General features: G+C 42.7%; 2 protein-coding genes across 2 annotated transcripts; both read right to left on the bottom strand.

Moving 5' to 3' along the window:
- Nucleotides 1-4,904: 4,904 nt before the first annotated feature.
- Nucleotides 4,905-7,019, bottom strand: LOC306973300 (C-X-C chemokine receptor type 4-like). The gene is made up of 4 exons (XM_079570206.1): nucleotides 6,665-7,019; nucleotides 6,389-6,597; nucleotides 5,748-6,031; nucleotides 4,905-5,560 (listed from the first exon to the last, which is right to left on the bottom strand). The coding sequence occupies exons 1-4, from the start codon at nucleotides 6,677-6,679 to the stop codon at nucleotides 4,965-4,967; spliced, it is 1,104 nt and encodes a 367-aa protein (XP_079426332.1). The 5' UTR covers nucleotides 6,680-7,019; the 3' UTR covers nucleotides 4,905-4,964.
- A 1,146-nt stretch (nucleotides 7,020-8,165) lies between these two features.
- LOC306972914 (uncharacterized protein) lies at nucleotides 8,166-11,700 on the bottom strand. Its single transcript, XM_079569621.1, has 6 exons — nucleotides 11,474-11,700; nucleotides 9,987-10,058; nucleotides 9,445-9,902; nucleotides 9,296-9,371; nucleotides 8,851-8,955; nucleotides 8,166-8,782 (listed from the first exon to the last, which is right to left on the bottom strand). The coding sequence occupies exons 1-6, from the start codon at nucleotides 11,653-11,655 to the stop codon at nucleotides 8,347-8,349; spliced, it is 1,329 nt and encodes a 442-aa protein (XP_079425747.1). The 5' UTR covers nucleotides 11,656-11,700; the 3' UTR covers nucleotides 8,166-8,346.
- Nucleotides 11,701-13,891: the final 2,191 nt, after the last annotated feature.

The following is a 13,891-nucleotide window of genomic DNA, read 5'->3' as shown; positions in this document are numbered from 1 at the left end:
ATTATAGTCAAAATCAAAGTAACAACTCAGGTCACTGGTTGATCCAAATTCTGTAGAAATTCCTCCAAACGAGTCTGTATCATCCTCAGTCGTGTGTGTGGCCTCCACGTGCCTGAATGCACTCCCTACAACGCCTGGGCATGCTCCTGATGAGACCACGGATGTCCTCCTGAGGGATCTCCTCCCAGACCTGGATTAGAGCATCAGTCAGCTCCTGGACAGTCTGTGGTGCGACGTGGCGTTGATGGATGGACCCAGACATGATGTCCCAGATGTGCTCTATTGGATTTAAGTCTGGGGAACGGGCAGGCCAGTCCATAACATCAATACCTTCATCATGCAGGACCTGCTGACACACTCTTGCCACATGTGGCCTGGCATTATCAGGCATCAGAAGGAACCCAGGGCCCACAGCACCAGCATATGGTCTTACAATAGGTCTGAGGATCTCATCCCGGTACCCAGTGCCAGTCAGGGAACCTCTGGCTCGCACATGGAGGGCTGTGCGGCCTCCAATGAAATGCCTCCCCAGACCATCACTGACCCACCACCAAACCGGTCATGCTGGATGATGTTGCAGCAGCAGAACGTTCTCCAGGGCGTCTCCAGACTCTGTCACGTCTGTCACATGTGCTCAGGGTGAACCTGTTCTCATCCGTGAAGAGCCCAGGGCACCATTGGCCAATCTGCCAATCGCTGTGTTCTCGGGCAAATGCCAATCGGGCTGGGTTGGGCAGTAAGCACCGGCCCAACTTGTGGACGTCGGGCCCTCATACCACCCTCATGGAGTCGGTTTCTGACCGTTTGAGGACCAACATGCACATTTGTGGCCCTCTGGAGGTCATTTTGTAGGGCTCGGGCAGTGCTTCTCCTGTTTCTCTGTGCACAAATGAGCAGGTAGCGGTCCTGCTGCTGGGTTGTTGACCTCGGTTGCCCCCCCCAGGTCTCCTGGTGTACTGGCCTGTCTCCTGGTATCTCCTCCATGCTCTGGACACTGCGCTGGGAGACACAGCAAACCTTCTTGCCACAGCACGAATGGACGTGCCATTTTGGATGAGCATCACTCCCTGAGCAGCTTCTGTGGGTTGTAGATGCTCCTCATGATACCTCTAGTGGTGAGAACACTGGACAAATGCAAAAGTGTTCCAAAAATACGGTACAAAGGATGAAGACAGGGAAATGGTCTGTGGTCAACACCTGCACAACCATTCCTCTTTTGGAGTGATTTTGCTAATTGCCTCTCATTTCCACCTGTTGTCTGTTTAATTTCCACAACACCAAGTGAAACTGATTCACAATAAGCGTGGCTTCCTAACTGGACAGTCTGACATCCCAGAAATTTGACTGACTTGGAGTTACATTGTGTTTTTTGAGTGTGCCCTAAGTTTTTGTGAGCAGTGTATATAAAATAGAAATATATATATATATATGTATATATACTGAGTACTACCTATCTATATAATTCAATGGTACTACCCGCCGTTGTCATGAGCATGTAAATTTACTCATACTTTGTTAAGTTCTCTGCATTTGAACCATCCTCGATGCCACTGGGGCAACCTGTAGGAGCAGTGGGCAGCCAGTGTAGGCCGGCGCTTGGGGACCATCTCCAGATGTAAAGCCAGGCTAATGGTCAGAAACCTACACAGACATGGAGAGAACGCGTAAACTCGACACAGAAAGGCCCGGTCCAGGTGGGAATTGAACCAGGGACCTTCTAGCTGTGAAGAGATAGCTTTCAACAATGGTTGCATTACAGTTTCATGGGGAAAATGATCAAATGCAATCATATTCGTGATTAGGCTCATGATGTGCATTGCCCATTATCACATTAACAATAGGCTATTAGTTTTTAAATCTCAGTTAAAGGTGCATTATGGAACTTTTTATGCAAAGTAAGAGTTGATTGCACATTTGACCTTTCAGTGACCCAGCTGCTGTATGGATGGTCAGCATGGCGCCTTTGCTTTCCATCCCGGCGGTGGCCTTTAGGACGCTCCAAGACCAATAATCTTCTAGGTTTCTGGTAGGTTTTCACTGCTGATGGATCTGTGTCCATGGTTACGTATACATTCCATCCAGAAAACTGATTCTGTAGCATCACAGAGGTCATTGGGATATCGCCACACTGACCCATGGGTCACTGAAAGGTCAAATACGCACTATCAACTTTTTTCCACATTAAAAGGTGCATAATGCATCTTTAAATAACATGGGCTGGTAGAATGTTGTGACATCACCTGAAATCCAGCAATAGCAGGTAGAACACCGTGAAGAATAAAACACATTGAAAAATCCTGATCCTTCAATGGGCTCAGTATTTTGTTTTTTTTATTTTTCCAACAGGTAATAATTCTGCCTGGAGATGCTTAAAAATCTCAATAAACCAATTGAAATAAATGCTTTTGGCCCCTTTTAGGAGGATTCTATACAAATAAAAAGCCCCTTTAAATTATTTTATGTTTTTTTGGACTCGGGGGAGTGCGACCCAACACCAGTGTGATCAGGGCAGACTTGACATCAAGGAAAAAAGGTTGGGAACTGCTGTTTTAATATTCTACCAAATTAATTGAAGTCGTATAACCGCTCGTTCAAGTCTGGTGCTGCCAACTTACTTTCACTGTTGAATGGTTTTCTACAAGAATTATGAAGTATTTCTTTTTCTATCTCTCTATCTGGACAAAACCTGCAACCTATCTGTTCCCACATTACTCATCTGCAGTGGTGCATAAACACTCACAGAAGGCTATAGGTTTCACCTGTCTCATTGTGTGAATCCAGTGGCTCAGAGCAGGAAGTTATTGTGAACCATTGGGACGCAGACCAGTGTTTCTCTGCCGCTATATTTCTCTCTTTGTCTTGACCTTTGATTTTCCCACGATTGTTCAACTGCAGGAAGCTCAAGATGAACCTGAACATCTGTGCAGCATCACACACAAAGCACTTGCCATTATGATACACTTGCACCAACAAAATACTGGGCTTTTATGTTATTATAAATGGTGCTGTTAAATTGTGTTCACCTAATAGATAGGAGTGTTCAAATTGTTATTTTTCAAACACAATAAAGGACAGGTGGTCACATGGCACTTGTATCTAAGCTAAAAGTGCTGTGCAGCAAGAAACCACCCCCTAAAACATGCTCAGAGTGCACACAGGCTCTGGATGTCTTGCCTTACGACACAATGTCAGTTTACTGAGGTGGAAGGGGGTAACCTTTGGATTAGTGGAAGAAGGCTAAGTTGCTGAGATTGTTCAGATAAAAGGTTCAACAGGAAAGCAGAGAGTGGCAATAGGTGAGAAGGTTAAAAAAAACAGCTGGTCAATCCCACTCCCTCATATTGATAGTTTATGAGTTCACTGATCGATTGTTGGAGGTTAAAGAGGCTGTTGTTGAAAGGTGAATCATCTCAACTCTGAGAAACCTAACCAATTGCACTAGATTGCTTGGCGGGGCCCCTCTCCCCTCTATTAAAGAGATGTACTCGACCCGTCTCACCCGCAAAGCCATCAAAAATCGCACCCATCACACAATCTCTTCAAGGTTATGCCTTCAGGGAGGAGACTGCGGAATCTACGGGTCAGTTCCAGTCGACTGAGGAACAGTTTCATACACAGGGCCATTGGGAAGCTGAACCCCCTAACCTCCCTCCCAACCCTCTTCCCCCGCTCCACAATCAAGGGTGAGAGAAACATAATTTCAAAAAATCTTGAATCTTGAGAATACATGGGCTTTCAAACAATGTGTCACTGTGGTCACCTCAGATGAGAAGGCCCTGCATGAGCCTTCCTGCTGGAGTCAAACCTGTGTCTCCGAGCGAAGTGGTTTGTGTATTTGATTGTTTTAGCTGCTTGTTTTTCCTAAAATGAGCAGCAGGAAGTCTTTCCTGTTTTGGCCACTATGAATAGAAGAGGGTTGTGTTGCAGTTTGAGTGAGAGGGGGGAGTCAAGGCAGACGGAGTGAATGGGCTTTATTTATGTGGTGTTGATACGGCTTTGATTCAGTTGTGAAGCTACAGGTCTGTGATGCAAACTTCATTGATAATCATCACTGATCCATATCCCTATTGTGTGGCTGAATCAAAACTCTCTTTCTCACCCTCTCATCGTCATCCTCCTCCTTCCTTTAGGAAACAGGACACAATAAACTTCCACCTTCTGTTTGCTGCTCTTCCCAGTGGAAGTCAACTATATGGGAAGCACTAGGAGGCCAAGTGTGTTTGGGAGAATAGACCTCCTGACCTCCATCGCTCTCACGTAGGAGCCGACAACTGTTTAAATCATTAACATAAGCCACATACTGCAACTACAAGTGCAGATAAGACGAGACACCTGGCAAACACAGCTGCTCAGACCACGGATGAGCAGCTCTGACTGGCACTGGGCTGAATGAAAGCCAATGTAGGGAAAGTCAACTAGAGACATTAAACACATATATGTCATTGTCTATAACTTCAAGTGCACAAAATAAGAAGTGGAAAGTTTTATAGACCATGGAAGAGGCAGCTTGAACAAGTCTTGTGTTAAAACAATGCTTGGCAAGGTATGGGCTACTATATGGACTTTTTGTCAATTAGCCACCATTTTTTATGCAAACAAAAGTGAATCCTTAGATATGCTGGAGAATACAGGGATTTAGCTTTTTCTAGTCTTAACTCTTTTCATTACCTTACTGTTGATGTCTATTTTGATATTTGGTATACCGATAATATGTGGCTTATGATATGCTCTTTATAGTGACACACACACAAAAAAAACAGTTCATGGATTATGCATGTTTCAGTATTTTATTAAAAACATTAAGTATCAAATCAGTCAGAAATAGAAACAAAACTATGACAATATTTACATCAGAAACTCAAGACAGGTCATGGTCCAGCAGACTGCTTCTTCAGTTTCTCAGTTGTAAACTTTCTTATAACTCACTCTATACAGTATTTACAACATGGCTGCGCGAGTAAACCCTAACTTGAATGTAGACTGGATGATTCGGACTCTGTGGTGGTGGACTGTCCCGTGCGTCTTCGGGGTAAAATCTTCAAACTGGACGCCCTGCTCAGTGTGAGGGCTCTCCGGGCTGAACTTTTGAACCCCGCCCCGAGGAAAGCATAAAGGATCGGGTTCAAACAACAGTGAGCGAAGGCCATTGGTTCAGCCACGGCCAGCCAGACTCCTAACACAGCTTCGAGGTTGCAGCTACGGGGCAAGACCTCCAACCTCAGCATGGCATCCACAGTAATGCCCGCGCCGTAGGGAAGCCAGCACACGAAAAAGCACAGCACGAGGGCGATAGTAGTCCGCACCGCTCTCCTCTTCTGCCTCTGTCCCCCAAGAGGACCCCGAGTCAGCCTTGTGACGATAACGCAGTAGCAAATCAAGAGCACCAGGCCAGGGACCACCAGGCCGACCAGGACGAGCTGAAGGTGGAACACAGAGACCCACAGAGGAGCATTTTTCTCTGGGTAGAAGCGTTGACAAAGTGTGGCCCCCTCGCCCCCTTCCTGGGTCCGGGCAAAGATCAGGTCCGGTATGGCCAGCAATGCAGCAGGCAACCACGCACCTGGACAATAGGAGAGGTTTGTTAGAGAGAACAAGTGGAGAGAGCAAATCTAAGAGACCGCAAATCACTGCGTTTTTCTTTTTTTAAATTACAGCCAATTTTAGAATATATATTGTCTGTAATTTAGACACAATCAAATGTTAAGTAACCACGAAATAAAATGACAAAAATGAAGCTCAACCCTCACCAGCATAGACGAGTTTGTGGGCCAGCAGCTGCCTCAGCGCCCCAGTGTTGGTGTCAGTGGCTCGGACCACGGCCAAGTACCGATCCAGGCTGATGAAGGCGAGGATGAGGACGCTGCCATACAGATTCACAGTGTAAATGACGTGAACAGCGACACATGTGGCCGCACCAAAACGCCAGTCGGCCAGAGCTGCGTCCACCGCCCAGAAGGGAAGAGCCAGAACAAAAAGGAGGTCAGCAGCCGAGAGGTGCAGTCTGTACCGGTCGGTCAGGCTACACTTAGACCTGTGCAAGAGAGCAAGAGTTCAGTGTCAATTTGATTATGATCTTTTCTTGCATATGTAGGCCAGATATATTCATCTTCTTATTCTGATGGGTATCATTAATCCTCAAATGCATAGATTATATCCATATTAAGCCTCAGTATTTACTCAAATGTAAACATATCAAACTACACCATAAAGACTATACAGGAAAAAATACTACATTCCAGTTTATAGACAACTGTTGTTATGATTATAGCTTGCTCTATGATCAATTCATACATAAATTGGTTAAATTACATTTAATTAACAACTGGATTAGCACTATATTGATAAGGTTGTTGATCCAAGTTCTAATTACATTAAATGGACATCTTACCGGCGCTGGCAGCCCAACACGATGACCACAAGCCCATTTCCGGTGATGCCCAGAATGAAGATGAGCGCATAGACCACAGGTAAAAACACCTGCTGTAGTTCAGTCGTGATGAAGTGCTCCGCATCACAGGGCTCCTCGAAGTCCACCCCGAGTTCTCCTGATCCAGAGCCAGATCCTGTGTCATTGTAGTCATAGTCCAAAACAATGTGCTGAACAAAAGGAACAAATTAAGGCCAAACACACACACATGAAACCAGCCTATTACTTTTGTCTTACCTCATAGTACGACATTGTGAATCTTGTTGGAACTTTTTCTGAATGAAAGCAGTGGTCCCCTCTACAGACTGGCTTAAATAGAGGTCTTCAGGCCCCTCCCACCACACATCTGTGCCCCTGCAAAATGTTTTTCCTGTTTTCGAGGTGTCAGGTGCTGATCCTATCACAGGATGCCATGTCGAGTGTGTGCGTACATGAATTGTTTTGGCCCTGGGACCTTTTGCTTGATGGTAATCGGCATGGGACAGTGGCAAGGAATGAGGACATGAAGAGTGGCAGCAGACCCGTCTGTGGCTCTACACACGGTTTAGTCTGGACAAGTATAAGCAGTTTCTGAAGTCACTGGGGTGTGAAAACTTTTGTCCCTTTGCAGTGAATTGATTAAGTCTCAGGCACATTACGTGCAGATATCTTTTTTTTTCATTTTTTTTTTCACATGTGCGACTTTATGGGCTATGATGAAATATTTCTGTTGTTGCTGCAGGCAGGTAGCACAAATATCTTGTGTCTGTGAGTTTATGTTTTTTCTTCTTTTGAAATACAAGAATAAAGCATTTAAATTATGTATGCTTCATAAAGTCGCGTCTCACACATTTTGAATGATCTTTATTTTAAAGTCATTTTCAGGTTTATTTCTGGTTTGGTAATCGTCATGAATTTGTCCTTGGTTGATTTTATTCAGTAATGCTGAATTTCAACATCAATTCAAATATAATTTCGAAATCTGAACATCTTGGTGGGTAGTGCTAAAACTTTATTATTTTTTGTTTTTAAACCTCTTTGTGATCTGACGCCTTCACACAATCCCGATCAAAAGTTGTGGATTCATTTTCTGTCAGGTATTCACACTGTCAAGACGTCCTGATGGCAAAGGCATCAAACAATCTCATTGAATGTGGTCAGGTTGTTGAGCTGCATAGCCTCTTAACAACTTAAACAACTTAAATGTAATTTAAACATAAAGTAATTGTCTATCAGTTCAGTGCCAAGTCAACAGATTTCCTGGCATTGCTTCTTCCGTTTGTGTCAGTAAATCCCCATTCTCTTCAATTACACTTATCCCAAAAATAAACAGACAAAAAGTGTCAAGTTCTCAAAGTGGCACCCCAACTCTCTTATCTCCAGACCATTTACTCCACCCCTTCCTGCAAACTCTCTATCAAAGCAAGAATCAAAAGACAAACACAGTTAAAAAAATAACTCAAACGCTTTGATTCGGAATAAACACTCAATAAAGTAGGAATACACAGATTTCGACAAACAGAGCTTTTGCTGTGGAAAACATTCAACTTAAGTCAATCTGGATTAGGAAGCGACTTGTACTTTAGTGGTGCCATCATGTGGACATTAAAGAAACTGTTGCTTTCATGTGTAACTTAAGCATGGCTTATTCCTGTGTTTTATATTTGGGCAACATATAATATTGACAAACCTATTTATTATTAATATTCTCTTACTACCAAAAACACTACAATTTGGGGAACAACATAAAATGGTTCTTACGTTTAAAAACCCTCTCAAAGATTGGAAGTGAAGTTGATTGCACAAATAAATATGGAGAAGAACCTGCAACTTTGTAAATAGATCAATTAATTACCACCAGCGGTGGTATATATAAAACTTGCATCAAATAAATTAAAACAACAGAACTAAGACCTCTTCTATTCAGTGAAAAGAAACTGTTATTTTGGAATCACCTCAGCAACGCGCTCTCGGATGATCATGCTGCTGTTGCAGCGCAGCTGTGCCAGCAAGTCTTTGAATCCGCCTGCTCTTTTAGAGACACTTTGTTTAGGGCAGGCCTTCAAACTGTCTGCTTCAGAGGTGACAGACTCTGTGCACAGTCCGAGGGTCAGATCAGAGTCCTCTGCACACTCCAAGGACGAGGTGCTGCTGCCGTGGGTGCTCATCAGATCAGGACCGTTGTGAGTAAGGCCGTTTCTAACTGGCTGAATATTGTCGTTGTCAGAAAAGTCGTTGCTGACTGGCCTGTGGTGGTGGTTGAGGAGACGCTGCTGCTTAGCAACACGAGGACTCTCGGACTCCTCTCGAGCCCTCTTCTTCTTGTTCTTCCTTTTCTCCCTCTTTAGCGGCTTTCGGATGCGACGACGGAGACTTCTGATGAAACAAGTATTTAATATGTACTGATACAGATTACATATTTAGGTCCTTTACTAAAATCTCACCTCAGCAAAAACAGATGTGGTCGTGAGCACACCTTTCTCAGTGGATTATTTTTGTTACTGCCATCTTTAACCACACGTACTTTGTGAATAAATTGCGAAAGACTCCTGACAAACAAAGAAAAGAAAATGTCATACTGTATTATTCAATGCCTTGTTCATGATGTTGCTTTACACTGCACAGAACGCATTATAGAGCTTGGGATTGTATCGTCAAAACCTGTAAGATTTCTGGCGCATTCCAAACCAATGAATGTTGAAATGTAAAATATTTAAGTTTTGTGGTTCCCATGAAAGCATTTGGACAAGGCAGCTATTGGAGCTGATCTGCTGCGACTTTCTTTGATTTTATTATATTGTTTTGGCACCGCACAACATAGTGGTTCTCTATGGTAATGTTGAATAAGCTTCCATCCCGAACTCTATAATGTCTCATAGTATTTCCTACCCTCTGCTGTCAGGCGTAGCCTTGCTGCTCCATGGTTTAAGAAGAATCCACTGGTCACATGAAAGTGATTTGGGATCTAAATTCAATACGACATTAGTCCTGCAGTCTTTACTCGTTAACAAAAAATACAAAGTAAACTGTGTACTTACTGGTGTCTAGTAGTTTGTCTTTGAGAGGTGCTTTCGTCCTCTTTGCTTTCTGGTAAAGTTTATGACATGCTGGACATAGGGTCTGTGTTATTTTGGCAGAGTGTTTCTCAGGGAAGGACGGCCCAGACTTGACGCTGCTGGTGACTGAGACCTGGTCCTCGTCCAAATGGTCAACACCTTCATCAGTCACCTCCACCAACGAGTCCCACTCCTCAGGCTTGTCCTCATGACTTCTGTCTATGAAGTCTATGATGTCACGTGTGCATAGTTTATCCACTTCAACGTTTGCGTCTCCAGATGGGGCTTTTTTGGGCCCTTTTTGCTGCCTCTTTCCCCGTACCCTGTGCTGGACGGAGTCTCCACCACAAGAGTCATTTTGAGACTTTGTGGTCTTCGGTCGTTTAGACTTGCTTTTGGGTTTCATTGGTGTCTTCCACTTCACAGAATATTCAAATGACCTACAATAGAAACAGAACAAGTCTGATTTGCTGACTTTTGCCGAAGTCTGACAACACATAGAAAAAATAATAGCACAACCTCACCTGTAATATTCTACTTTTATGGTTAACACTTGCCTCAATGACTCCAAACTATTTGACCCATCATTTCCCAGGCTGAAAAACAGCAACATATCAAACACCATCACGACAAATATGTAAATCCAGACTATGATCAACTTTCGGATATAGATGTAGGGCTGTCACAGTAATTACTATATCGACTTATCATTCAATAAATAAGAGATGTACAATAGATTTTTGGGCTCAATAATTATCACCTGTACATTAAAAAAACATTCCCCCCCCCCTATTTTTTCATTGTAAACTTTAATTTTTAACCTAAGAAAATTTATTTACAGAATATTTAATGTTTATTGCAGCTCATGCGGTATTTTAGGATATGACTATGCACTTTTAGAACAAAGGTTTACAGTACTGTCATTTTTGGAGCTGACAGAATCGAGTATCTTTAAAGTCAATAATATTGTTTATTGCAATATTTTCCTGCCTCAATATATCAAACTTAACTATCGTGACAGGCCTATATAGATGTAGATAAATAGCCTCACGTGAACACCTGCTAACTATCTAGGAATAATTTGGCTGGAACCAAGTTTACTCAGTTACCATGGAGATCCGCCATCTTTGCAGCTGTTAGCATACATTTCCATTGAGTGACATTAGCTAAAAACAGTATAAAAAGTAGAGAAAAAAGCCGTGGAACCACTGTGGTGTCCTAAAGTTTTAATGTGAACAATAACACCAGTATTTTAACGTTTAAAATCTCCATTAGTTTACAATTCCCATAATGCTTAGCGATATGACAACACATTCCCGACATCACTTCACCCAGTTGTGCTGAATATTTAGATTTAGACATTGTTTACAGTAAGACAACATAATGCTCGTATTCTAGCCCTGTTTTTTGTTGTCTAAAGGCAAAAATGTCATAACTTAAATAAGGGTGAATATGGCTCTGACACCAATAGAGTTTGGGAATGTGATGTCATATCGCTATCGCTAAGCATTATGGGATTAGCAGCAATTGTAAACAAATGGAGATTTAAAAAGTTAAAATACTGTTATTGTTCACATTAAAACACTTGGACCCTACAGTGAGTTAGATGTATTTACCAGCAGTAACTCAGCAGCTAACGGCTCTTTTCTCCACTTTATATACTGTTTTTAGCTAATGTAATCTATGGAAATGTTTGCTAACAGCTGCAAAAGATGGTGGATCTCCATGGTAACTGTGGAATTTCCCGAACTCTAAAAGATCCCCGCTGTTCGGAGCATTTTCCGTTTAGTAAACATTGTTTTGATCACAAAGGGGGTGTTGGTAAAGCGAAGAGCCAAGCGATGCTACTAAAATCGCGAACGGATCAGCCAAAAAGTTAACAGAACCATGAGCCGACGAGTTATTACACAGTCGACTTAATTTAAACGACGAGTTATTACAGTCGACTTAATTTAAACGATAAAACGCGAATCCTGACACCGGCGTCAACTCACTGTCGTCCCAAACTTACTCTGCCTCGTCTGACTCACTGCTGTCGCTTTGGGACATGTTAAAAATTACATTTACTTGACGATCCCTGAGATTTGGCCTGCCGTAGCAAGACGTTGACAGCGTACCGGGTCCAAAGCTGCTCGGGACGGAACGGGCAGAGGGTCCGTGAAGAAGAAGAGCCGCCGCCGCCGCCGCCGCCATGGAGATTCGCGCCCCCCGCTTCTCCTCTTCTCTCTCCTTCTGCTTTGCGAAGTAAGATCACTGAGGCCAACTACCGGACTGGAGCTTTAACTGCATCACACACAAATTATAAATTATTTATATTTATGAAAACTACGACCAAAATCCAGGAGGACAGAAGGCACAGAAGTTTCCCACGTTTACAATGTTTTTTTCTGAGATAAAAGACAGTTCATGTTGTTTTAAATAACTGCTATTTTTTATGTCGATTTGTGATCATTTTTGATTAATCATTGCACAGTCTTAAAGGTGCGTTATGCAACTTTTTTATGCGAAAAAATAATGGTTTTATTTGTGAGTATTTTACCTTGTAGTGTCAGTTTTTCCCCCACAGCCATCAAACTCTTGAACAAAAACAGTACCCAATAACTTAATTACAGACTCATGGATGTAATCTCTATGTGGTGTGTCTACACTTAAAGTCTATTTCGACATCACTAGACCAGTTCGGTTCACATGAGACTGGTTAATTTAGGGAAGGGCAGCGCCCGCAAGTTTGTGTTTCAAGTGTCTTTAGGGTAAAGTGGTCTGGGTCGTTATGGGAGTGGCCATGGTCATTTATATGCATGTGACAGGCAACAACCACAGCTTGATATCACTGTGCTTTAGTCCTGCATCTAAACACCTTTATATATGCAAAATTTGGGTAATTTGAGTCATCAACAACAACAAAAAAATACTATGTAATTATTCTATATTATGCCCTTTATCAGGGGCGGACTGGGACTAAAAAATGGCCCTGGACTCTGACCAGCCCGCCCCAAGTTAGTGTAAACACACGCGTACACAAAGACATATTTTGACCTCAATGTATAATAGGCCTAATTTTTGTTAAACAGCTGTTAAACAAATAGAATAGAGATTTTTGTTTTTTTTGCTGCTTCACTATGAAATTGCAAGGCCGGGTAGCAGCACCCCCTTGCAGGCTGGTGGCCCTCAAGCCAGCAGCCCCTCTGTGCTCCTCCAGAATGGACCTATGGCCAGTCCGCCCCTGGGTCATAATGACACGAGATTGATTAAATAAAAAATAAAACGTGTAGTTCTATTCTCAACTACTTCAACAGCATTAAGTTGTTCAAAGGTTACCAGTTAAAAAGCTTTTAAACAAATACTGAGTCACAAATAGCCTAAATCTATTGTTGACATCAAGATGCAAGAAATTTAACAGTTTTTTTCCACTCTTCATCTTTTTCTTTTTCATCACTTTTCATTGTGTCTTGTCCCTCTTTTTTTTTTTTTTTTTTTTAACATTTTGCTCCATTTTAATCCTTGTTTTGTCACTTATTTCCCCCCAGACGCATTTAGATTTGGGTAATGCCAAAACTGGAGAACATTTTTCTTGGTTCAGGTTTTTCTCCTAATTAGAATGACATAGCAGTATTTCTCCAGGCAAAATGAAGATATTTAAAAAAAAAAAAAAAAAAAAAAAAAAAAAAAAGCCTTCATTGTTTATGGAAAAAGAAATTATTTGATAATTAATGTCAGAAAAGTATTAGTAACGAAAAGCCAGAGTAAATGTAATATTTCTTTGCATTAGACGTTCAAACAGAGCGCTACCCGGAAGTAGCGTGATGACATCATCAGCTAGCAAACTGAGGTTTCCATGGTCACCATAGTGTTTTGATTTGTTAATGTTAAATAGAACTTCTGGTCTCTATTTCTTCGGTGGTGCGATGGCCGAGCGGATAGCGCAGGTCCCTCGACCTCATCCACATCGCACCACCGGGGACGGCGCTGCCCATAGCCATGTCTACTACACGGATGTCATCATGGCGTGTCGCGCGCTAGACGCGTTGTGGTGCCTCCGTGGAGGAAGCAGGTCGTCTCTTTTCTTTAGCGGCCAGTTTTGTGGAAAACACGCCGACTCTAAGGTCCCGGGTTCGAGCCCGGGAAGGGGTCATATTACAGGGGCGGACTGGGACTAAAAAGTGGCCCTGGACTCTGACCAGCCCGGCCCAAGTTAGTGTAAACACACGCGTCCACAAAGACATATTTTGACATCAATTTATAATAGGCCTAATTTTTGTTGTGCGATTGCTGTGTCACCAATTAACACCAGAGCTGTTAAACAAATAGAATAGAGATTTTTTGGTTTTTTTTTGCTGCTTCACTGTGCAATTGCAAGGCCAGGTAGCAGCACCCCCTTGCAGGCTGGTGGCCCTCAAGCCAGCAGCCCTTCTGTGCTCCTCCAGAATGG

The sequence above is a fragment of the Gobius niger genome (assembly GCF_951799975.1).
Source record: "Gobius niger genome assembly, chromosome: 13".
Taxonomy (NCBI): Eukaryota; Metazoa; Chordata; class Actinopteri; order Gobiiformes; family Gobiidae; genus Gobius; species Gobius niger.
The sequence above is the reverse complement of the archived record's forward strand: the minus strand, read 5'-3'. Positions and strand labels throughout refer to the sequence as shown.